Source organism: Lactuca sativa, chromosome 3 (assembly GCF_002870075.4).
Source record: "Lactuca sativa cultivar Salinas chromosome 3, Lsat_Salinas_v11, whole genome shotgun sequence".
Classification (NCBI taxonomy): Eukaryota; Viridiplantae; Streptophyta; class Magnoliopsida; order Asterales; family Asteraceae; genus Lactuca; species Lactuca sativa.
This window is the reverse complement of record NC_056625.2, coordinates 192,658,084-192,683,661: the sequence shown is the minus strand read 5'-3', so window position 1 is coordinate 192,683,661 and position 25,578 is coordinate 192,658,084. Positions and strand designations below refer to the sequence as shown.

Genomic DNA, 25,578 nt, shown 5'->3' with positions numbered 1-25,578 from the left:
GAGAAGAAAGAATGGGAAAAGTGTGTAGAAAATGAGGGTGGGAGAGGTTATATTTAGAGGGTGAAAAATGGCTGAATTTGGTGCCACATGTCACCATCTAGTGGCAAGACTTGGGGAGAAAGCAATGGCCAATATTGTGCCACATCACCAATTTTCGCACAATACACTTCCGACTTCTAAAATCCATAACTTTCACATACGACCTCCATTTTTTACGTTCTTTATATCCACACGTAGGTAAAAATAAGGTCTACAACTTTCATTTTGACTCCGTCGGCTAATTCTCGACCGATCTTAAATTTAACACTACAAGGAGATTATACTGTTAAATGTCAGCGTAAAATTCATAACTTCTACATACGGACTCTGTTTTCGTCTGTCTTTTTACAGATGAGCTCCTATTAATGAGATCTTCAATTCTCATTTAGGTTGCGTAGGCCAAAAATTGCTCGATCGAAAGTTTGAGTTTCGGGCTGTGCACTGCTAACCCAAATCTTAGAAAATTCATAACTTTCTCATACGAAGTCAGATTTGGGCATTTTTTTGTATGTTCTAGGTTTAATGTATACTACAACTTTTTTTATATTCTAAGGCTAAATAGTCCACCATCGTAAATTCACTATTTACATCTCCCGTTGTCGTGCCAGTTTTGCCGTAAAACTTCGACGAACCATAACTTCTTCGTTATAACTGGGATTTCAACGTTCTTTATATGTACGGAACCCTTGAGACGTATTCTACAAATTGGTTAATATTATTTATTCTAAATAATCTTTTGTCAAAAAGTCGTTTTTGACCCCTATTATCTCTAAATTGACTAGCCCGAAGCTACGGGCGTTACAAACACCATGCTCTAACCAACCTAATAATAACGTTGACTTGAAAGATCTTCCAAAGGACCCAGCGGATAGGCCATTGATTACAAGTTACAAATTAGATGTAATAGATAATGTAAGAAGAGCATATTTGCTTCAAGGACCGTGTCAAGTAAGGGCACATAAGTATCCTAAAAAAATAGGTGATAGATTTAGATGATTTGTTCCTTCATGGTTTGAGGAATTTGATTAGTTGGAATATAGTGTGAAAAAGAATAGTGCATGTTGTTTATATTTTTATGTGTGTGGGGGAACTCATGGGACAAAAAGGAGGGAGAGATGCATTTGTTTCCCAAGGTTTTGATACTTGAAATAAAAAAGATGCATTTCGGACTGATGTGGGTGGTGTTGATAGTTTTCACAACAAAGCAAGAGAAAAGTGTGAGTTTTTAATAAGGAAAAAACAAGCTATTAATGTAGTCTTGAGGAGGCAAATCGAAGCAGAGGACCATAAATATAAAGCTCGATTACGTGTTTTTATTATTGTTGTTAGACTTTTATTGAAAATCGGTTTACCGTTTCGTGGTCATGACGAGTCGGTTAACTCGGAACATAGAGGGCTTTACATTGAAGTGTTAAAAGCCATTCGAGAGACAAGTGAAGATATTTTCAACAATACTTTAGAAAATGCTCCTAAAAACAATCAACTAATTTCACCTAAAATTCAAAAAGAACTTGTGCAATGTTTTGCACAAGAAGTACTTTTGAGTATTCGTGAAGAGATTTGTCAAGATGTTTTTGCTTTACTAGTTGATGAATCTAGTGATGTTTCAAAAAAGGAACAAATGGTTGTTGTTTTGCGTTATGTCGATAGTCTTGGCTTTGTGAAAGAAAGATTCATAAGTCTAGTGCACGTGAAGGATACATCCTCTTTGACACTCAAAAACGCCATAAATGAAGTACTTACAAGTAATAAGTGGAGTTTTAGTTAGGTAATATATTCTTTACTTTTTTGTTATTTCAATTTAATATATATATATATATATATATATATATATATATTATTTGTTTTAAATTTTAATAGATAAGAGGACAAGGTTACAATTGGGCTAGCAATATGCGAGGGAAATTCAATGATTTGAAATCTTTGATATTACAAGAGAATGACAAGGCTTTTTATGTACATTGCTTTGCACACCAACTTCAATTAGTAGTTGTGGCTATAGCAAAGAAGCATGATGGTGTTAGTGACTTTTTTGAGCAAATTTCGTTGGTGGTTCATGTTGTTTGTGCCTCGTGTAAAAGAAAAGACTTACTACGAGAGCAAGCAAGAGAAATGGTGCAAAAAGGCTTGTGTAGTGGTGAACTTGAAACCGGAAGAGGGTTAAATCAAGAGACTACACTAGTTCGAGCGGGAGAAACAAGATGGGGTTCACATTTCAACACACTCACAAGTTTGATGAAGTTGTTTGCGAATGTTCTTGTAGATTTAGATTTTGTGAAAGAGGAGGGAGGGTCATTGGCAAACCGTCAACAAGCATCTGGAATCTTAGCATATTTTAAATCATATGAGTTCGTGTTTTACTTACATATGATGTATGGCGTTTTACACCTCATGAGTACATTGTCAAAGCAACTTCAAAGAAAAGATCTAGACATTTTAGAAGCGGCTTCGATAGTTAGAGGGACAATGGAGGCATTACAATATTTTAGAAACATAGGGTTTGCTAGCATTTTGCCAAAAACATCATCATTTTGTCAAGCACATGAAATTGATACTTTAGATATGGAATAGTTGTATATTGGTGCGAGAAACCGTAGGACTGCAATGACTAATAGGTTTCATTTTGAGGTTAAAATCTTCAACACCTGTGGTAGATATGCAACTTACAGAATATCAGGATCGATTTAGTGAAACGAGCATCCAATTACTAGAATACATGGGTGCTTTGAGCCATTGTGATTCATTTGCACAATTTGACAAATCAAAGTTATTGAAGTTGGGTAAGTTATACAAGTATGACTTTGATGATTCAGATCTGATAGACCTTGAAGGACAACTTGAGATATTTTATCACTCTTGCATCAAAGATGAGCGCTTCACTAGTTTGAAAGGAATTTCCGACCTTTCTCGTTTGATGGTTAGTATGGGGAAGCATCGATCTTATCCTTTAGTTTATAAGCTTTTAAAATTGGCTTTGATATTACCCGTAGCGACCGCAAGTGTAGAAAGATGTTTTTCAAAGATGAAGCTTTTGAAGACCGACTTGCATAACAAAATTGGTGATGAATTTTTGAACGACACATTGCTTTGTAACGTCGAGACCGAAGCACTAGCTAAAGTTGAGAATGAAAAAGTAATGGAGCGGTTTCAAAAGATGTCTGCACGAAGAGGACAAATTTAAATTCTAATAGATCGTTGTTATATTATGTTTAATCAGAAACTTTTTTTTATATTAGATGTTTTATATTATGTTTGACCGGCATTTTGTTTTTAATATTTTATATTATGCTTGACGGGAAAAAAAATTGTGCAACCACTTTCTACTAATTCCTGCGTCCGCCCCTTGTCATCACTATTACCAACCACAGCGACAACAATTTTCTTTAGTGGCCATTTCCGTGGGCTTTAGTTGAGTTTTGCTAATGATGTCTTTTTTGCAGCACAGATAGCATTTAATGGAACAGGTCTAGAACAACATCAAAAAACAATTACAAGTGCACTAAAAATAGGAGGTCTAAAATACCAACAAAAGAAAATCACATAAAATTTATAGAAATACACCATTAAATGCATGATCCAGTTCGTTCTTTCCACATTTGGATAGAAAACAAGCTTTTTTTTTTCATGCTTACCAAGTTTCCTGCGGGTCTGAAAATCTCCCTATCTTTTTCCATAGCCATCTGGTAACCAGCATCCGTCATAGTTGCTCACATCCACGTCGGATATTTCCGATCCGGCAAAAGAAGAATAATTCCTTCTGATCTGCCTCCGTTTTTGCTTTCTCTAAAAAAAACATTTTTCCATTAAATATTCAAATCCAAAGTGATTAAAACATTTTTCATATTCAAATATGATTTTGAGAGAAGAAAAATGGTGCAGTTTGATAAACATGATTGCAGATCTATGATTGCTTACCAGGTAAATCCCATGGCTCCGACTTATTGAGATCAACCTCTTCGATTGCACTATCGGTGAATTTCCGATAGAGAGCTTTAGTTAAAGGATACTATTTCTAATGGTTGCAACACAAACAAGAAGAAAGTAAAACAATCTTTGGAGTAATCTTACAATCAACAAATTAACCGAAAAAAATATAATCACGAAGTAAATATGGATTAAAAATTAGAACCAAGAGGGAAGATTTGGTTGGGATCTGTGTAAATTTAAAGGGATCTCGCGTGAAATGAAAAATTCAAAAGAAATTTTGAGGGAAGATTAATATTGTGGTTCAATATTATTTTGTGCGAATTATTTTTTGGTACCGCCATAATATTTTTTATGCATACGCTACGATGTGGTTTAATGGTATTTGATTGTTGCACATCAACAAATTCCTTAAAGGCGTGGTTTTTGGAAACCACACTAACAGATATTTTTAATAGAGTGATTTTTTGGTTTGTTGAACCGAAAAAAAGATTTGGGTGTATTAATGATGGGGTTTTAGGTTAATACCTCGTAAAAATAAACTCATGGCACTATTGTTTTGTAGTGTATTTTACAAGTTGACGCTTACTATTTTGAGTTACAACCAATGTCGACATGTTATCAGAAGCATTTATTACTTCAAATTTGATCAATGTCACTTGAAGTGTTAATAATCATATAAATATAGTTTATATTATGATTTGTAACGCTTTTGAGTTTATCAAACCATATGCATGCACACATTCATTTAAAATAAGTACCCACGCAGTAAATATCACAATCCAAAACATAATTTTATTGATTCCCTCATGTAAATGGGAAATTAATTATATAAAGTAGGAGGCCTTCAAGGTCACCGGCGTCTTCCAGCTAGAGTTTTCATATCAGTGTATAGGCTGCTTGCCTATCACTGCATCATTGTTGCAAGGTGGTGAGGGGATAGGGATGACAGGGTAATTTGGTGGAATACTTGGTGAGGGAATGTATGGTGGCATCTTGGGTGGATTCGGAGATGGTGGAGTTGAGTTAGTTGGTGGTGGAGCGGTGGTGATGCAAGGTGGCGGGGGAGGTGGAGGGTTGGTTGGACATGGAAGCGGTGCAGGTGCCGGCGTCACTGGACTGGGTGGTAAAACAGGAACTGGTGGAGGTGGAGGTGGCGGTGAAACTAACGGTGTCACCGGAGGTGGTGGAGTGTTAGTTGGAAATGGAGGAATTGTCGGTGGTATCACTGGAGGTAGTGGTGTTACATCAGGTGGGTTATAAGGTGGAGTGTTGGGTGGATAAGGAAGGGGTGGAGCTACAGGTGGTAGAGTTGTGTCGTTGCAGGGCAAACCCGGAGAAATACTAGGTGAGTTGGCCGGAGAAGGAGCGACGGTTGGTGGGTCTAGGAATGGCGGATTGATTATAGGTGGTGGAGTCGGAGTGATGGGCAGTGGTTTAAGTCCTCGATTATAAGGCACCGGCGGCGGTGTAGCTACAGGTGGACAAGCTACCACAGACGGTGCAGGGGTGGGTGAAATAGACGGTGCCGGAGTAGGTAGGAGTGGTGGAGTTGGAATGGGTGGTGAAATCGGAGTGATAGGTTGTGGTTTAAGTCGGCGATTATAGGGCACCGGCGGCGGTGGTGAACTGACAGGTGGTGTAGCAACAGGTGGGCAAGCTACCACAGATGGTGCAGGGCTGGGTGAAATAGACGGTGTTGGAGCAGGTACGGGTGGGTTTGGAACTGGTGGAGGTGTATAAACTGGCGGAGATACGGTGGGTGATGGCGGAGGTGTGTCGTTACATGCTGGTGTACCTGGAACCACGGTGAGTGAAGGGGTGTTGGGTTGGGGGTAACCGATAGGTAGCGATGGTGTCGAAGAGAGTGATATGGAAATTGGTGCTCCAAAACCAACATGTGCAACCTATATATATATAATACACAAACTAAAAAATTAGTGACTTCAAATAAACGATCATCTTAAAAAATGATAATAGTTCGTATGCTTAGGTTAGACATGTTTTCATATGTAAATATAAACTAAATATACACAATGTGTACTTAATTTAGACATCGTAAGGAATCCAAAAATAATAAAATATTTAGCAATCATTTTTAAATATTTAGTAATCTATCATATCTATTTTTTTAATTTTTTTTTTTTGCCGAATGTATGAAACTACATGAAAATATGCAAGCATCATGTAATTGATATAAATATAACTATAATATATAATACTAGCATGCAATAGCATTTTTTTGCCGAACGTATGAATCTACAAAAGTAATAAAATATTGAGTAATCAGTTTATCTATTTTTCAACAATTCATTTTTGTTTTAATACCTTGCAATTGTCCATTCCTTAGTGAAATTACACCAATGAAATATCCAAATGATTTAACAAATTCATATCCATATGAACATTTAATTTAGAAACTGAAATTTTGAACATTATGCATTAAATCTTGTATGTTATGCAATTATTTTTAGAACGGGTATGCTATGCAATTGATAGTTGTAAAATATGAAATTAGTACCGAATCATTTCATGGAATGTGCAAAATCTATACAAGATTAAAGAGGGAAGAAGAAACTTACAGAAGTTGCAACCAAGAGAAAAAAGGCCAAAAGGAAGCAATGAGACTTCATGACGATGAAAGTAAGAATGAATGAGTGAAGATTGGGATGATTCGAATGAAGGTGATTTCGTCAAGTATATATAGATGAAAAAGCGAGTAAAATGCATTTACTATGGTTATAAATGGTTACAACTTCATAAAAGTTTGAAAATTTAAGCTTTTTGCTTTTAGAGGACCATACCCTTTATAATGTGAATATTTGTTTATTTGACAAAAAACAATATTATCAGAGCTTGACATTAGAGGATATTGATTACATGGAATTGATGTAGTAAACATTTAGATATTAATATTGGAAAAAAGTTCGTCTGTTAGAATGAATTAATCCTTCTGGGAATTAATTCACAACTACCATAATTATTTTGTTTTTTTTAACCGGTAAATAAAACTATATAATCTATTTTTAAGCTAACATTTAATTTCAATTTTAATTATTTTGTTAAAAAACAATCACGAGGTTAAAATGCATTTAGAAGCATTTTACACAATAGATTTTAATCATCGTGTGTACGATTAACTATAGGAGAACCAATATATTTTTTTATATGTATATTATATAAATGTATTATTTATTTATTTAGTTCTATTACAAAACTATATATTTTAATTTTTTTTTCTATTAAGGTACTTTATTTTTAATTTACCCAGCGATAACTATTTACATTAAGTTGTTATATTTTGAAGAAGCAAAGGAATTTCACTAAAATAGTTATATTGTTATCGAATGACACTAAAAATTAGAGAACCATTTACATTTAACCCTTGATTTATAGTTTTGAAGTGAACTAACAAAAAAAAAATTATTTTCTTATCTTGGCAAATCAATAAGGTCTTGAATATTAAATAAAGGAAATTAAGGTAAACTTAGCTTTGATCTTAACGAATATGGAGGTAATGAAAGTATATTATGGTTTCATTGATTTAATATTTTTTTGATTTATTTAGTGGGTTTAATAAGTCTTATATTTTCATTTGAGATGATATACTTTTATACTTTTAAATATAATTTGGCATATAAAAATATTAGGACTTGAATGAGTATGCATCGCTTAAATCTATGTAGACGTTACTTATATGCGGTCTTGTAGTTATTAACGTATTGTGCAAATTGTATAGGTACACTTAATTAAGTAAAAGGAAATTGATTTAATTATAAGAGGAATTATTTTTTTGTTTTGTTTTTATATTTAGATAATTTATTATTTTTTTAGTACAACCAGATAACAAATTTGTTAGAACTGTTTACATATGACGGTTATGACCGGCTATAACAAGTTATAGCTTACACTACATATACATGACAAAAATAATTATCCATGAAGGTAATGAACTATTGGTTTTGTTCACATCTAGATAATTATTTTTTCACATCTAAGGAATTTTTTGTTCACATTTGACCATCAAACTTATTGAAGTTGTTATCATAATACCATTGTTTCAAATATTTAAATCTATAGTTAAAGTTGTTCGTCTAACTTGTTGAATTGTTCACATAATTCCATTATTTCGAAAATCTAGAGACTTGGTTTGATCCGATACAAGAATGTCGTTTTTTTCTTAGGGTGAGGTTCGATCCAGACAATTAAACATTTGTTTTACGAGTATTATCCTAATGGGAGCTTAAGCCTCTTCCTCCATGGTACAATGACTGCGAAATGAGGAGTAAAGTGGGAAACTCGGTACGGGGTTATACTATGCATGGCTCATGCTCTTGTGTATCTATATCATGATTGTGTGCTTGGTATTTCACATGGAGATGTGAAAGCCATGAATATGTTATCAGGAACGAACCTCCAACCCTACCTTGGTGATTTTAGGCTGGCTAGACTTGTTTAGAAAGATCAAAACCATAAACCTCAGTTGGCTCCCACTCTCTCACTTATTAAACCACATACCTAGTCTCCCACTATGCTCCTGGTTTCCCAGTCTCAACACAATGAGGGAGTGAACACAAGCTTCCATTAGGATAATAATCGTAAAACAAAAGTTTAATCGTTTGGTTCGAACCCCACCATAAGAAAAAAAATGTTGTTTTTGTGTCAGATCGAACCAAGTGTCTTGATTTCATAAATAATGGTATTATGTAAACAACTTCAACAAGTTGGACGAATGAATTCAACTACCGATCTAAATTTCTAAAACAATGGTATTATGTGAACAAATTCAACAAGTTGGATGGTCGAATGTGAACAAAAAAGAAAAGAAATTGCCTAGATGTGAACAAAAAAAGAAATTGACTAGATGTGAACAAAGTGAATAGTTCATTACCCTCATGGGAAATTATCGTTGTCACATATATGTCACGTAAGCTGTAACTTGCTATAACCAATCATAATGGTCATATGTAAACATATCCAACAAGTTCGGTACATAGATGTGTAAAGAAAAAGTTACCTAAATGTGAATGAAACAAAAAAGGAATTACCTTGATAAGTCAATTTCCCTTAAGTAAATTATCTGCCATTTTATTGTTCTAAGTTACCGATCATTCGATTTATTCTTAATAGATTATTAATGTGAATTGGAACCTACCAATCAGGTTTTGGCGTCAACTCTGGATCATGTATCTAAGATGGCCATCTTTAGCGAGTTCCTGACTTGATTCCTAGCTGCTATCGAATAATAAAACTGTTAGCACCACCATAGGGATTGTGCTTTGAGAGAAGGTTAAGACGATCAGGCTAGATCGATGTGTGGGATGCGCTGGTTTCTCTTTGTTGGAGGGAACCATTTTGGTGTGGAGTGTGTGTATGTAATAGGGGATAATCTCGAAATCAAAGAGAGATCCTGTAACATCCCAAATTTTCAAGCCAAAAATTTCATTTTTGATTAAATAACTTATAGAATCATTTATCATATCATAGTTGATAACATAACAATCCATAAAACCATAGTAATCATGTCTCCGAAATCATATCATCATGTAGTAATAAATTCAGAGTACAATCCCATGAATCGCACAATGCAAAAAACTGATGTGTGTGTGATGTGCAGCTACCGTGCCGACTCTTTTCCCTTCGCTGAAGAGGTACCTGAAACAAAACTAAAAACTATAAGCACAAAGCTTAGTGAGTTCCCCCATCATACCGCATACCATATAATCACATAGCATACATACTGCCGAGCAATTCTGGGATGCTCGACCTACCTGATCCGGCCATTATGGGGTGCCGACCTACCCATGTCAAGCCATTCTGGGGTGCTGACCTACCCGTGTCAAGCCATTCTGGGGTGCTGACCTACCCTTCGGTCCTAACAACCGAACTCCGGGAACTATTTCACCCCTACCACTACTACCACATATATCATAATATAAACATACTGTCAGGCATCTCTGGGGTGCCCGACCTACCCTTCGGTCCTAACAACCGAACTTCGGGGACTAGCCCCATCCTACTACCACTATCACATATAACATATCATGCTAACATATAAACGTATCAGATAGTAGCAAACCAGACAATAATCACAAAGACAATCATCTCAACTATAATCAACTACTAGTGGGATGGCCTTGGTGCCTTAGACCCACTTCTACTCGAAGGTAACTCACCTCGATGTCGTGTAGTATTTGCAAAGTCCTCGGCACGAGAAACAACTTGTCTTTACTCCTCAATCCCTAAACAACAACCTTTCTTGATTACTAATACATACTCATAACCCCTTACAAGGTTCAACCCAAGTCCAAGTCAAAGTCAAGGATAAACCCTGGTCAAAGTCAATCTCGGTCAAAGTCAACATCCAGTTGACTTGACTCGCCGAGTTGATCCACCAACTCGTCGAGTCCCCACTTTCTACAAAATGTTAAGACCCCGACTCTACTCGCTGAGTCTAGCAAGAGCTCGTCGAGTTCTCCTTCAACCATAACATCATGACCATCTTCAACCGACTCGCCGAGTTCATTCTTGAACTCGTCTAGTTCATCTTCATCAGAATGAATGAGTCTAGTCTATGACTCGCCAAGTTCTCCTTGAACTCGTCGAGTCCGTCTTCATGAGGTTGGGACATTGCCTTGAACTCGTCGAGTTCCTCCTTGAACTCGTCGAGTCCTTTGATCTTCAGGTCCATAACAAACCCTTAACAAGCTGAGTTTTCCTTCAACTCAACAAAGAATCATTTCCAGAAGACTTTTGGGGGATATTGCGACCCAACTCACCGAGTTACCCAAGTTACTCACCGAGTCTCTCTTTGTCCAAAACTATACAATCGATTATAATGGGTCTTAATGCATCAAGACCATATATATGATATCTTAGGGTCCATTTTGTACGTAAAGCTACGAACTTGATGTCCACACATGGGGTTTTTGGCTCTAAAATCCATGAAAAGGGGTTTATAAGATGCATGGGCTTCCCATGGCAATAAAGTTGGCACCTTTATGCCATGGGAACCCTCAAACCCCCGACTCGTCGAGTAGACCACTAAAAGCCCCACAAAATGTCGAGTCTACTCGACGAGTTGGGCCTCCAACTCGCCGAGTCCCAGAGTAAAATACCAAAATGCTTGAATTTCAATACATACTAGGAACCAGGTGCTACAAATCTCCCCAACTTACTTTAGACTTCGTCATCTTGTCCTCTGGCTCCCAAGTCCATTCTAAGACCTTGCGTTGCTGCCATTACACCTTCACCCGTTCGACCCACTTGTTCCTCAGATCCTTCGACTTCCTGTCGAGGATAGCTACTGGCCGTTCGATGTAATTTAGGCTGTCATGCACCTGAATGTCCTTTAAAGGCATCACTGTTGAATCATCTACCAGGCACTTCCATAGTCGGGAGACGTGAAAAGTGCTATGAATCTGACTGAGTTCGGCTGGTAGATCCAGCCTATACGCCACCTTGCCCACCCGGGCTATAACCCTAAAAGGTCTGTTGTACCCGGGGCCTAACTTTCCCCGCTTCCTGAATCGGACGAAACCTTTCCAAGGTGATACCTTCAGGAGGACCATATCCCCGACCTGGGACTCCAGGTCTGAACGACACTTGTCGATAAAACTTTTCTGCCGACTCTGAGTAGTCTGAAGCCTGCTCCTAACCTGTTGGATCCTCTCCGTCGTCTTGAGCACCACTTCAGTGCTCCTCATGGCCCTCTGACCGACTTCACCCCAACATATCAGGGTCCTGCACTTTCTCCCATACAACATCTCCAAGGGAGGACGATCAATACTCACGTGGTAGCTATTATTATAGGAAAACTCTGCCAAGGGAAGGTAGGTATCCCAGCTACCACTGAAGTCTAAAACGCATGCCCACAGCATATCCTACAATGTCTGGGTGGTCCGCTCGTTCTGACCATCCGTCTATGGGTGGAAAGCAGTGCTAAAGTGCAGACTAGTACCCAACTCGTCATGCAACTTCTTCCAGAACTTGGAAGTAAAACGTACATCCCTGTCAGAAATCATGGAGACTGGCACTCCGTGTCGGGTCACAACCTCCCGAATATAGATGTCGGCCAACTTATCAGCCGAAATGCTCTCCTGGATCAGTATGAAATGGGCACTCTTGGTCAACTGATCCACGATGACCCATATCGAATCCACTCCTCGTGCGGTCGTGGGAAGCTTGGTGATGAAATTCATGGTAATATCGTCACATTTGCACATGGGGATGTCCAACGGATGCATCTTACCAGGAGGCCTCTGGTGCTCAGCCTTGAACTTCCTGCAGGTCAGGCATCTCTCAGCATACCAAGCTACATCCTGCTTCATACAGGGCCACCAATAGTCAGGACGAAGATCCCTGTACATCTTCGTCGCCCCGGGATGGATGGAAAACCTGGATTTGTGCGCCTCCTCCATCAATACCTGGCACACAACTCCATGATATGGGCCCCACAGTCTGCGGTGTAGTGTCAACAATCTATGGCTATCAAAATCGAAAGAGGAAACCTGGCCCACAATACGCTCACTCTTACAATGTTCCTCCTTCATAGCCTCCTGCTGGGCCTCTCGAATCCGCTCCAACAATGGTGTCACCACGGTCATCCTCATGCAAATATCTATGATCGGCGCTTCCTTGCGGCTAAGAGCATCGACACGACATTGGCCTTTCCCGAGTGGTAGAGGATCTCATAATCGTAATCCTTCACCACATCTAGCCATCGACGCTGTCTCATATTCAGCTTTGGCTGATCCATGAGGTACCTCAAACTCTTGTGGTCTGTGTAAATGGTACAACGGACCCATAGAGGTAATGACGCCAAATCTTGAGGGCGAAAACAACTTCCCCCAACTCCAAATCATGCTTCAGATAGTTCGCCTCATGAGGCTTCAGCTGCCTCGAAGCGTAGGCGATAACATGCCCCCTCTGCATCAATACCATTCCCAAACCCGAGATGGACGCATCGCAATACACTACAAAATCCTCCACGCCCTCTGGCAGGGCTAACGTTGGCGCCTCGCACAATCTCTGTCTCAGTGTCTCAAATGCGGCTTGTTGCTCAGGCCCCCAACGAAAGACCACGAATTTCTTCATCAACCGGGTCAATGGTACTGCTATCTTGGAGAAGTCCTGAATGAATCTCTGGTAATAGCATACCTATCTGAGGAAACTCCGAATCTCAGATGGAGACTTCGGAACCTCCCATCTCATCACGGCCTCTACCTTGGGCGGATCGACCAATTTCCTGTTTTGGTTGACAAGGTGCCCCAAAAATTGTACCTCACGCAACCAGAAATCACACTTGGAGAACGTGGCATACAAGCTCTCCCTCCTCAGGGTATCCAAAACCTCTCGCAGATGCTCCTCATGCTGCTCCTGCGTCTTGGAGTAAACCAAGATATCATCAATGAAAACTATCATACACCGATCCAGCATCGGCCTGCACACGCGGTTCATGAGGTCCATGAACGCGGCAGGAGCATTGGTGAGCCCTAAGAGCATCACCACGAACTCGTAATGGCCATACTGAGTCCGAAAAGCAGTCTTCTACACATCCTCCTCTCTAACCCTCATATGGTGGTACCCTGATCGTAGATCAATTTTGGTGAACCAAGATGCTCCCTGAAGCTGATCAAATAAGCTATCTATCCTCGGGAGCAGGTAACGGTTCTTCACCGTTACCTTGTTCAGCTCCCGATAATCTATACACATCCGATGCGACCCATCCTTCTTCTTGACAAACAAGATCGGGGATCCCCACGGTGAACTACTCAGCCTGATAAATACCTTGTCTAGCAGCTTCTGTAGCTGCGTAGATAACTCCTGCATCTCGGGAGGAGCCAACCAGTATGGTGCCTAGGCTATCGGAGCCGCACCAGGGACTAGGTCGATCTCCACTTGTTAGTCCGGAGGTATCCCAGGTAGGTCCTCTGGCAATACATCTGCGTACTCTCGCACCACCGGTACATCGTTCACCGTCGCCTTACCCGCATCCTGGATGTCCATAACATAGGCGACATACCCTGCGCAACCTTGCTGGAGGTAGTGCCTAGCTCTTGCTGCTGAACATAAAGCTGGTCCACGCTGTGGTCTCTCACCCTGAATCACTAGCTCTCCCCTACTTTGGGTCTCGACATGCACTAACTATTGTGCGCAGTCTATCACCGCCCCATTGGGGCTCAACCAATCCATGCCTATAATCACCTTGTTACCACGCAACGAAATGGGAACCAAATGTCCAGGTAGCGCTCCTTGAACAACCTCAAAACACAATCTACGAAAACCTCTGATGCTCGTACTGATCGGTCGCCTGTGATATCGACCACTAAAGGGAAATCCAACATGCCCGAAGACTCAGGGAACCTCTTGCTAAGTGCAAGAGAAGCAAATGATCGAGTGGCACCTGAATCGAACAACACCTGTACTGGGATACCGTTCACATGGAACGATCCTAAACAAAGCGTACACATAACACATCATTATCATAAACAACATATAATAAAAGCTAGGGAGAAGAAATCATACCCGTCACCACATCGATTGCGGCACGTGCCTCCTCAGTAGTCAACTGGAAGGCTCGGCTCCTCACCACAGGAGCCTCTGTCTTACCCTACCAGCCATCAGTGATCCACAGGGTAGCTGGAGCTGGCGCCACCACTGGCGCTGCTACTGTTGTCAATCTCAAGCAGTTGGCCTTTTTATGGCCTCGCTGGTTGTAGTGGAAACACAGCAACTCTGATGTCTGAAAAATGGGCGCATGGGCTGTACAATCCCGACTGAAATGCCCCGTCTTGCTGCACTTGTAGCAGCCAGACGATCCCACTCTATAAGCTCCCTCATGCGGCCTCCCACATTTCCTACAACGACCCTGGCCCGACTGGCCCTTTAGCCTAGTGTCGGATCCCTTGGGCTTCTTCCCCGAAGCCCCAGTAACCTACTCTGTCTCTGCCTTCCTCTTCCTGATGTGCTCCAAATCAATCTCCCTCTCTCTCGCCCTGGCAATCATGGAATCTAGGGTCAGACACGCTGAGAAGCTAACATGCCAGATATCAGCTCTCAACAAGTCGTGAAAGCGGGTCCTCCGCATATCCTCATCTCCTGCATACTGAAGCACCAATAAGGCCCTCTCCCGGAACTTGGCGGTAATCTCTGCCACTGTCTCTGCCGTCTTCCTTATATCAAGAAACTCCCTGGCCAACTGCTGAAGCTCTATGACCCACACAAACTCGACCCTAAACCTGGTCACAAAGTCCGACCAAGTCATAGCCTCAATGGCTGAGGCTCCCAATGAATCACCAACTAACTCCCACCAATCCTTGGCCATGTCACTCAAACAACCCACAACATAGCAGACCTTCGACCCTTCTAGGCAGAAGCTCGTCAATTATGCACACTCAATGTCATCAATCCATCTCCTGGAAATAATGGGGTCCTTCACCCTGTGGAAATTCGGCGCACCACTCCCTCTAAAGTCCTTAAAGGACAGTGTGCGCGTACCTGACTGGCTAAACGCCATGTCACTCCGGAACGCTCTGAGGCGATCCTCCATCAGCTCAATAATCCCTTCATTGATCGACCCGAAAATCACTGGGATTGACTCAAGGATGCTTCTCGTGATCTTAGACGCGATGAAATCGCGTAGTCCCTCATCCACTGGCTCGGAACCTGCACCCGAACCTGATCCTGAACCTCCCCCTCCATGACGTGTGATCATCACCATTCTGAAATAAAACACATAATCGTCAGAATCATACATAAATCTCGGGAGGTCTCATAGACTCTACAGTTCCTTGATTCCATCTCCCCCCTCCTTGACTTGAGTACATATCATCTATTTTCAGTGGTACGGGCCCATACTACCTTCCACATCTATTCGTACTTTCCTTAAGGAATGATTTGACTTCACCAAGTCCCTTATACTACTGCTGCACTTTTTGCTAATCACATCCTAGGCTTACCCTAGCGTAACTCTCCAATCCACTCTCCGCCATCAACTGCGTATGAAGTTTCTGCTACCTTTACCTAACTAAATCACGAATAGCATTACATATCACTGAGACCGGATAATTCTTTGAATGAGAGATCCTACCCTACAACGGTTGTACTCAGACAAGAGCTGCAAAATAGGGCTAAACCTAACCTTCTGAAATTATTCAATCCTTATAACATTTAATGTGATGTATTCGTTTATTAGTTAACTAAAGATTGTTAGAACTCCTATTAGAACAAAGCAACAACATTTGGGCTTTGAGTAACCCAATCGAACATACTCTATCCAAGCTATTATATAACTAACTAATCAGTATTATCTTGCAGCTCAATAAGCATATACAGTAGGCATATCAGGCATCTTCCTAGATCCTTAGCCCTAGTCTAGTATGCAGTTCTCATAATCATATCATATTATAACGTAACATGTATGGGTATCTTGGGGAAAACATACTTGACCTCGGCCGGCGCACATCACTCATCTTGTTCTTTCTCAAAACTTCTTACTTTATATTTTTTTGAAAAACATTTTTCTTGTGAAAGTCTTTTAAACCCTCGGTTTGAGTCAAGACACCCCTGAAGGTGTGTCCAAATCCCTCAAACCAAGGCTCTGATACCAACTTGTAACAACCTAAATTTTCAAGCCAAAAATTTCATTTTTAATTAAATAACTTATAGAATCATTTATCAAATCATAGTCGATAACATAACAATCCATAAACCATAGTAATCATGGATCCAAAATCATATCATCAAGTAGTAATAAAGTCAGAGTACAATCCCATGAGTCGCACAATGCGGAAAACTAATGTGTGTGTGATGTGCAGCTACCGTACCGGCTCTTTCCCCTTCGCTGAAGAGGTTCCTGAAACAAAACTGAAAACTATAAGCACGAAGCTTAGTGAGTTCCCCCATCATACTGCATACCATATAATCACATAGACACATGTGACAACCGCCAATTTTTGGTCAAGTCAAAGTCAACTAAAGTCAACAAGTCAAACTAGTCAACTCATCTAACCCTTGTATACTAGGGTTTCCATTATGTTTCTTAATGAACAGCTTGTAATCTTAACACAAGGTATCACTTAGAGTTTTCACATGTTCAAAAATTCTAAACCCTAATCAGGACAAGTGATGAAACTACTCGATAGAACATTATTCCTTAACCCTCGGGGGCATATAACAATCATAACAAGACTTAACGAGGTTTACGAACCTTGAATTACAGATCCAAACACTCAAAAAGGTCACAAAACAAGTCCCTCCCAAATTTGTTTCACTCTAACTCTCCCAAATCTCTCTCTGTATGAGAAATCTCTCCAAGAATGTGAAATCTCTCCCAAATCTCTCTCTGTATGAGAAATCTCTCCAAGGATGTGAAATTTCTCCCAAATCTCTCTCTGTATGAGAAATCTCTCCAAGTATGTCAAATCTCTCCTAAAACCTCTTTTGAGTTTTGTAATCATTTGGGGGCATCCCGACACTTGACTTGATGAAAAACCATTCAAAACGGGATGATACCTTGGAAAATAGCCTTTTAGGGCCGAAGTCCCTCTATAGGGACCAAACCCTCCTTGAGCCGAAGTCCCAAGAACCAAGACCGAAGTCCCTTTGAGTAGTTGCAGCCATCGAACCGCAGCCATCGGACCGGACCGGATCTGCTGAGGACCGGGGCTGATGAAGACCCGCAGCGCCGAACCGAACCTGGAACTGGAGCACCGCATCCGACCTTCGCTTGCGGTCCCTCCTAACGAATCCACCTGCGGTACCTGCTCGGATCGAAGTCACTTCCCCCTCGGATCCAATTCATCAACCAATCCACCACTGCAGATCTAAGGATTCTAAGACCGGAACCACGCCCTGACATCAGATTTTCCACTTTCCACCCGGTTTTCGACCACAACTTCATTTTAGGCCCGTTCTTCACTATTTTTGTGTGGGATTTGCACCGAAAATCATTTTTTAACATATAAAACCTCATACTCCATGAATAATCACGTTTTTAGTGTAAATCTTATCCAAGAAGAGTGGGTGAAGTACTTGAGGTGGAGTGTTGACTTTACTTTAGTTTATGACACAAGGAACCACCCACACCCACTTCATGACCAACCCACACCCCTCCCCACCATACCTGGTCATTCATCGTCCTTTTCCCATCATTTCCTAACCCCATTCCTTGTCTAAGGCCGAAATCTATCCTCTCTCCTAACACTCTCTCTCATTTTCTCATTCTTCCACCAAAGATTAAGCACATTTTCTCTCTCAATTTTCTCACTAAAATTTGAGATTCAAGGGTCTTCTTCCAAACTTTTCTTCCATTTTTGGTAAGTATATTCATCCTCCATATAATTATTTCACTTCCTTCTACTCCAATCATAGCTTTTCTTACACAAACTCCATCATATTTGTGTTGGATTCTCCAAATCTTCAAGGCATCTTCTTAGTGTTCTTGAGTAGAACACTTCTTTTCTTCAGCATCCATCCACTAAGAACACACAAGGTGAGTTCATACCCTAATCGTTTCATGTTTTTCTTAAGTTTTAAGGGCGGAATACAATTTAAAACACCAAGAGCACAACTAAACTCAAACAACAACCTTCATCAGAAAGGTTGAGTCTTATTCACGGACTGTTTTGACTATCTTAAACTTAATATATTTTAAAGATGTTTAATATTCAAATAGTTCAGCTTCATACCTTTAAAATGACTACTTGCACATATCCATACAAGTTTTCTACGATTTGTGGTGATTTTTACAAAACTGCCTATCATTTCAGAAACGAATTCGGACCAGTCTGTGAATATGAACATTTTAACACTAGTTAAAGACTTCCAAAAATCATAATAAACATTGTGAATAGATTAGACACATTTTATGAACTCTCAGAATTTACGGATTTAGTTTTCGACCTCATATGATTTTTCTATGATTTTTCTAAAACAGTGTAGAAAAGTCAAAATCTAGATAACAGCTTATAACTTTCATCACACTTTGTAACTTGTTGAGCAAAGTGTTAATCTTTGAGGATTTCATATTTTACATGTGTTTCTTGTTGTGGTATAATTATACATATTAGAAAATACTCACTGAATTGTAAGAATTCTCCACTATTACCAATATTACAAAACAAGGCATGATAAACATGGTTATATTTTTGCTATACATTCGACTTACATAGAAAATGGTTCTTATACACCACAAACAAACACGCTAAACTATAATAGGTATAGTTAGGTTGCATATACATTACAAACATTTTGATAAATTATAATAGGTATAGTTTATTTCCATTTACATTATAAAAGGTTTTTATACAAAAAGGGGTACAAATACAAAGTACCAGACTTATACAAAAAGGGGTACAAATACAAAGTGCCAGACTCAGACAAAAAGGGGTACAAATACAAAGTACCGGATTCATACAAAAAGGGGTACAAATACAAAGTACTAGACTTATACAAAAAGGGGTACAAATACAAAGTACCATATTCATACAAAAGGGGTACAAATACAAAGTACCGGATTCATACAAAAAGGGCTACAAATACAAAGTACCGGACTTATACAAAAAGGGGTACAAATACAAAGTATCGGATTTATACAAAAAGGGGTACAAATACAAAGTACCAGGTTTACACAAAATGGTTTTTATGATATTAAAACTACATATTGTTAGAATTGTTAGTTTTCAGCTATAATTACTAAGTGTACATGTTAGAGTTATATAAAATTGAATTGAAATCGACTTAGAATTGGTGGGCCCGCCTTATCTCCTGTTCCTTGTTTGGTTGTGGACCTAGGGCAGACCCATTATATTCAATGGTTTATTTGACTTAAATTTTATATAACTTATATACGTTGAGTGATTATAGAAGGAATCTATGGTTCTTTCTAGGGTTCATTATCGCATAACATAGAAGCATTCATTTCACACTTAATTAAGAAAATATTGGATTTTCTGGAAATCATACTCTATCTCTTTTACAAGGAAAACAGTTTCTTCCTCAAACAAAACTCTTATGAACTCACCAACTTAATTGTTGACACTTTTCAAAACTACTTGTATTCTCAGGAAATCAGTGAAACAGGAAAACATTAGCACTTTGAGGATGGGACGTTAAATCGTCAAACAGTTTATTTTGTCATCATAATGTAATTGATTTTGAAACATGTAAACATATACAATCGTGTAACCTTTTCAATTATATTTATGATGGTTGTATTTACTTTGAGCACTATTATACTCGTTGTTGTGAAGTCCTCTACCCCCGGACGTTTCCGCCATCCTTGGTTTGGGAGTGTGATAGATTGGTATCAGAGCATTGTTTATAGTGAACTAAGTATATCGAGCCACATAAGATATACAAACTATCAATGCATTGGGACTAAGGTCTCTGATTTAACATTTTTCAAATAACTATACTTTTAGAAATAAATAGTTTCTTGTTAAAAGTATACATGCATGCATACATACTAAGGTCAGCATCATTTTAGAACAAAACAAAAGTAATGATTGTTGAATGGCCCAAGTAGGCTTGGGAATGTATAGTCAGGTCTGGGAATGACATAGCCTGATCAACTATGTCTAACCCATAAGTGATTAGCATATGCCCGAGAATGGTTGTGGCGTTGCAACAAGTCTAAAAACTTACCAATTCTATCTACAAACAAACATTGAAAAGCATAAGTCAAACATTAAAATACTATAGGAGTATTTTTTGATAATATAACCAACTTATGTGAAAACTAAAGACCCCTATTAGTAGGTCTATAATGAATGAGTGCATACGCTAAGGTTATACATAATTAAAGATATTATAGACTCAGAATATATGACTATTGCTCTACTTCTTGTTCCTTGTTTGGCTGTGGACTTAGAGTAGAGTCATTTATTCGAAGGTCTATTCCATCTCAGATTATGTATAACTGGTATGCACTATGTGATTATAGACATGACTGATAAGGATCACCCCTATAAGTAATTATAGGACTAGACGCCTGTTAGTTATCTCTTCTACCCCTATTCTCACACAAGCAACATGGCAAGAGCTCGATAGCCAGGAGACCCCTATTCTCCTACCCAGGAAGATGGTGGTTAGAATGAAGAAAGCCCCGGAGAGGACCTTGAGGAAATACTAGAGTAAGACCCAAAGACAATTCAGATGAAGATCCGGAGGAAGCGAAACCAGAAAGAAGATAAAGCCAAAGAAGAGATAGGAGAAGACTCTAACAAAGAGCCCGAGGTCTACAATACACCCTCTAGTCGCCATACCCCGACGAGGTTTCCATGGTCTGACACCTCAATAAGCCGTAGATGTACAGAGACGGAGTTAGGAACAAAGTTAAAACCCTCCCCATGACATAGATGAGGCTTCTACAACCTTAACAGAGGAGGATTTGTAGACAGAACCCTCCTCGTCATAATACACTGTGTCATTCACTTAAGCGTACAAACACGAGCATCAGTCAGTTGAAATCGTGGAGGTTGGCACTACCATCAAGATCACCACAATTTGCCTTCGTCACATGGATGGAAACCATGAGCAGATCAGAAAGCACATCAAAGCCTTCAGAGGGAAGTGACCTTAACCAGATCCGAGATTTGGAGTATCGGGAACTCCACATAGCGCTAGAGAAAACGTGTGGTAAAAGCAGAACATCAAATGGCAGAAGCCAGGGCAGAGGATAAGACAATTCAGACTTTCACGCCCCACGAAACATCACCCACCACAAGTAGTGGGTACACCACTGGGATATCACTACAGAATCAAACTCTTGGTGAGCGTTAGAAACACTGCCTCGTCCTATTCATAAAATCGACCTTCCAAATGTAGAGAGTACACTATTCAAGGGGCGGTGTCACCGTCAAAGTTTTTCCTTACATTAACTAAACACATAGACCTATTATAAGGTCAAACTTTCCTGACATCTATGAACTAGAGAATATTAATAAAAATTGGCATGTATTTTATTCATTAGGAGTCTACCACATATTTCATAACAAGGTATTACAAACGATTTGCTTTTGATGACTCTAAAAGTACTTAATGTATACCTCAAGGTTACGTGTAATTAAGAGGCGATCGACTTAGAAATGGTGAGTCTACCTTGGGTCATGTTCCTTGTTTGGTTGTTGGTTCAGGGTAGACTCATTAAGTTCAACGGCCTATCAAACCTTAAGTGCACACGACTGGTATATGTCAAGTGATATTAGGAGTAGATCAGGCATGGAACAAATTACAAGATTACATTTGAGTCACTACTAAACTCATAAATTCATTCATATGGACTCTCTTTATGAATTGCATGCAAGATACTTTTAAGTCGAACATAATGTAGAAAAATCTAGTTCAATAACAACCGACTTGTCTCTACTATTGGGAACTTACCGTCTGTTCATCTTTACAAACTTATGACAAAACTATGCCACCGAAGAAAAATTCCAGACCCTCAGGCAGCGCAACAGCACCACCACCTCCGCCACCACCTCCACAGTTTGATCCCGCAATGTTCCAAGCTGCAGTAACAACAGCCGTGGCAGCCGAATTGTCACAAGTTGGTACAAATGGTATCGGTGGTGCTGGATCTGGAGCCACAAACTCTAACCACGGGGACAGTACAGGACGTACGAGGGAATGTTCGTACAAGGACTTTACTAGTGTCAAACCCGATTCTTTCAATGGAAGCGGGGGCGTCATCACATTGATGCAATGGTTCGAAAAGACCGAAACGATCTTCGAAATTTGTGCATGCCCCGAAGCAAACAAGGTCAAATTTGCAACTTACACTTTCTCTGGCCGGGCCCTCACTTGGGGGAAAAGCCATGTCAAGTCACTAACGCTTGCAGTGGCTAACTCGTTAAGCTGGGAGGACTTAAAGACGATGATGCTGAAGGAAAATTGCCCAAGAGGCAAAGTGCAAAAGCTAGAGCAAGAACTGTGGGATCTCAAAATGACAGGCTCTGACCTTGCAACTTATACCGCCCGATTCTGTGATATAGCACTCCTTTGTCCCGCTATGGTCACCCCGGAAGAAAAAAATTTGGAGCGATACCTCTAGGGATTGTCCCCCGAAATTCAAGATAGCGTGTTGGCCTCAAGAACAACTACCTTTGAGAGTGCGAAGGAATTGGCACAACAACTCATAGATGATCGTGCCAGCCATGACACTACGACAACTACCCCTAATCAAGCAAGAGGAGGGAACAACAAAAGAAAGTTCTGGGACAACAAGAAGGACCAACCAACCCAGGACTTCACTAAGAAGCAACAGATCGTTGTTGTTCATGCTGCCACAACCCTCGCCACGCCAGCACCCATAAAACAATACGCTGGAACCCTTCCGAAATGCAACAAGTGTAATTTCCATCACACTGGGGCATGCCAAAAGATGCATTGCAAAAATTGCAACAGAGAGGGGCACTGTCCGTTTTTGTAAGGCACCAGCACGACCCATCAACTAGGTCCCTGGCATTGGAGTAAGCCTAACCTGTTACAAGTGCGGGGAAACGAAACACTTTAAATGGGACTGCCTAAGAGCAAGAGATGCCGGTGATGGTGGAAGGGTGCTTGCGATCACCGTAGGAGAGACCACCCCAGAACCGCCTGTAAATATCAGTACGTGTTTCTAACATCGATGTTTAAATTTTAAAGTTCGTTTTATTTCCAAAACTAACATCGATTAAAGCATATCAACCATAAATCTCGAGAGCACGTTAAAACCCGAATAAGTCTTATCTTCTATATAAAAATGCAAGGTTTTTACTAGTGAATCTATGATGGCTAGTGTAAACATTGTGGTCATATATCATTAATATTTTATGGACTTAGAATGTGTGATTCCGCTTCATTTCCTATTCCTCGTTTGGTTGTGGGCTTAAGGCGGGGTCACCCATCCAAATGCCCTTGTAATCTTAATGATATACGACTAGTTTACACCAAGCGATTATAAAAGAACTGGTAGGACTTATAATGCAAATTTCATCACAAATTGTTGAAACACTCGTAATGCTAGTACTCGCTAACTACATTATAAAATATGCATAGTAGTAATACCAAGGATAAAGCAGGGAGCATAAAGGCACAAATTGAATACACTATCATCCCAAAACAATAACTCCTTTTAAATTGACTCAGCTCATGTTACAATAAGAAATTCCTAGGCAGTCATGTGACATCAGGCGGGTTGTTCCTCACCATAATCAATTTCTTATACTACGAAAAGTTCCCCCCATCTTTCCTCTAAATTCTTGAAGTCCCAATCAAAACACTAATTTCGGGACGAAATTCTTTCTAACGGGGGGATGATGTGACAACCGCCAATTTTTGGCCAAGTCAAAGTCAACTAAAGTCAATAAGTCAAACCGGTCAACTCATCTAACCCTTCTATACTAGGGTTTCCATTATGTTTCTTATTGAACAGCTCGCAATCTTAACACAAGGTATCACTTAGAGTTTTCACGTGTTCGAAAATTCTAAACCCTAATCAGGACAAGTGATGAACCTACTCGATAGAACATTATTCCGTAACCCTCGGGGGCATATAACAATCATAACAAGACTTAACGAGGTTTACGAACCTTGAATTACAGAGCCAAACACTCAAAAAGGTCACAAAAGAAGTCCCTCCCAAATCTCTTTCACTCTAACTTTCCCAAATCTCTCTCTGTATGAGAAATCTCTCCAAGAATGTGAAATCTCTCCCAAATCTCTCTCTGTATGAGAAATCTCTCCAAGGATGTGAAATCTCTCCCAAATCTCTCTCTGTATTAGAAATCTCTCCAAGTATGTCAAATCTCTCCCAAATCTCTCTCAAAACCTCTTTTGAGTTTTGTAATCATTTGGGGCACCCAACACTTGACTTGGTGAAAAACCATTCAAAACGGGATGATACCTTGGAAAATAGCCTTTTAGGGCCGAAGTCTCTCTATAGGGACCAAACCCTCCTTGAGCCAAAGTCCCAAGAACCAAAACCGAAGTCCCTTTGAGTAGCCGCAGCCATCGAACCGTAGCCATTGGACCGGACCGGATCTGCTGAGGACCGGGGCTGATGAAAACCCGCAGCACCGAACCGAACCCGGAACTAGAGCACCACATCCGACCTTCGCCTGCGGTCCCTCCTGACGAGTCCGCCTGCGGTACCTGCTCGGACCGAAGTCACTTCACCCTCGGATCCAATTCACCAACCAAACCACCATTACGGATCTAAGGCTTCTAAGACCGGAACCACGCCCTGACTTCGGATTTTCCACTTTCCACCCGGTTTTCTACCACAACTTCATTTTAGGCCCATTTTTCACTATTTTCGCGTGGGATTTTTACCCAAAATCATGTTTTTACATATAAAACCTCATACTCCATGAATAATCACGTTTTTGAGTGTAAATCTTATCCAAAAAGAGTGGGTGAAGTACTTGAGGTGGAGTGTTGACTTTACTTTAGTTTATGACACAAGCAACCACACACACCCACTTCATGACCAGCCCACACCCCTCTCCACCACACCTGGTCATTCATCGTCCTTTTCCCATCATTTCCCAACCCCATTCCTTGTCTAAGGCTGAAATATATCCTCTCTCCTAACACTCTCTCTCATTTTCTCATTCTTCCACCAAAGATTAA

The 25,578-nt window shown here is 40.0% G+C and overlaps 2 protein-coding genes across 2 annotated transcripts; one reads left to right on the top strand and one right to left on the bottom strand.

Annotated features, from left to right (window-relative positions):
* Positions 1–1,132: 1,132 nt before the first annotated feature.
* Positions 1,133–2,610, top strand: LOC128132874 (uncharacterized). The gene is made up of 3 exons (XM_052769873.1): positions 1,133–1,172; positions 1,296–1,774; positions 1,900–2,610. The coding sequence occupies exons 1-3, from the start codon at positions 1,133–1,135 to the stop codon at positions 2,608–2,610; spliced, it is 1,230 nt and encodes a 409-aa protein (XP_052625833.1).
* A 2,024-nt stretch (positions 2,611–4,634) lies between these two features.
* On the bottom strand, positions 4,635–6,677 carry LOC128133066 (vegetative cell wall protein gp1-like). The gene is made up of 2 exons (XM_052770076.1): positions 6,546–6,677; positions 4,635–5,870 (listed from the first exon to the last, which is right to left on the bottom strand). The coding sequence occupies exons 1-2, from the start codon at positions 6,594–6,596 to the stop codon at positions 4,848–4,850; spliced, it is 1,074 nt and encodes a 357-aa protein (XP_052626036.1). The 5' UTR covers positions 6,597–6,677; the 3' UTR covers positions 4,635–4,847.
* Between the last annotated feature and the right edge of the window lie 18,901 nt (positions 6,678–25,578).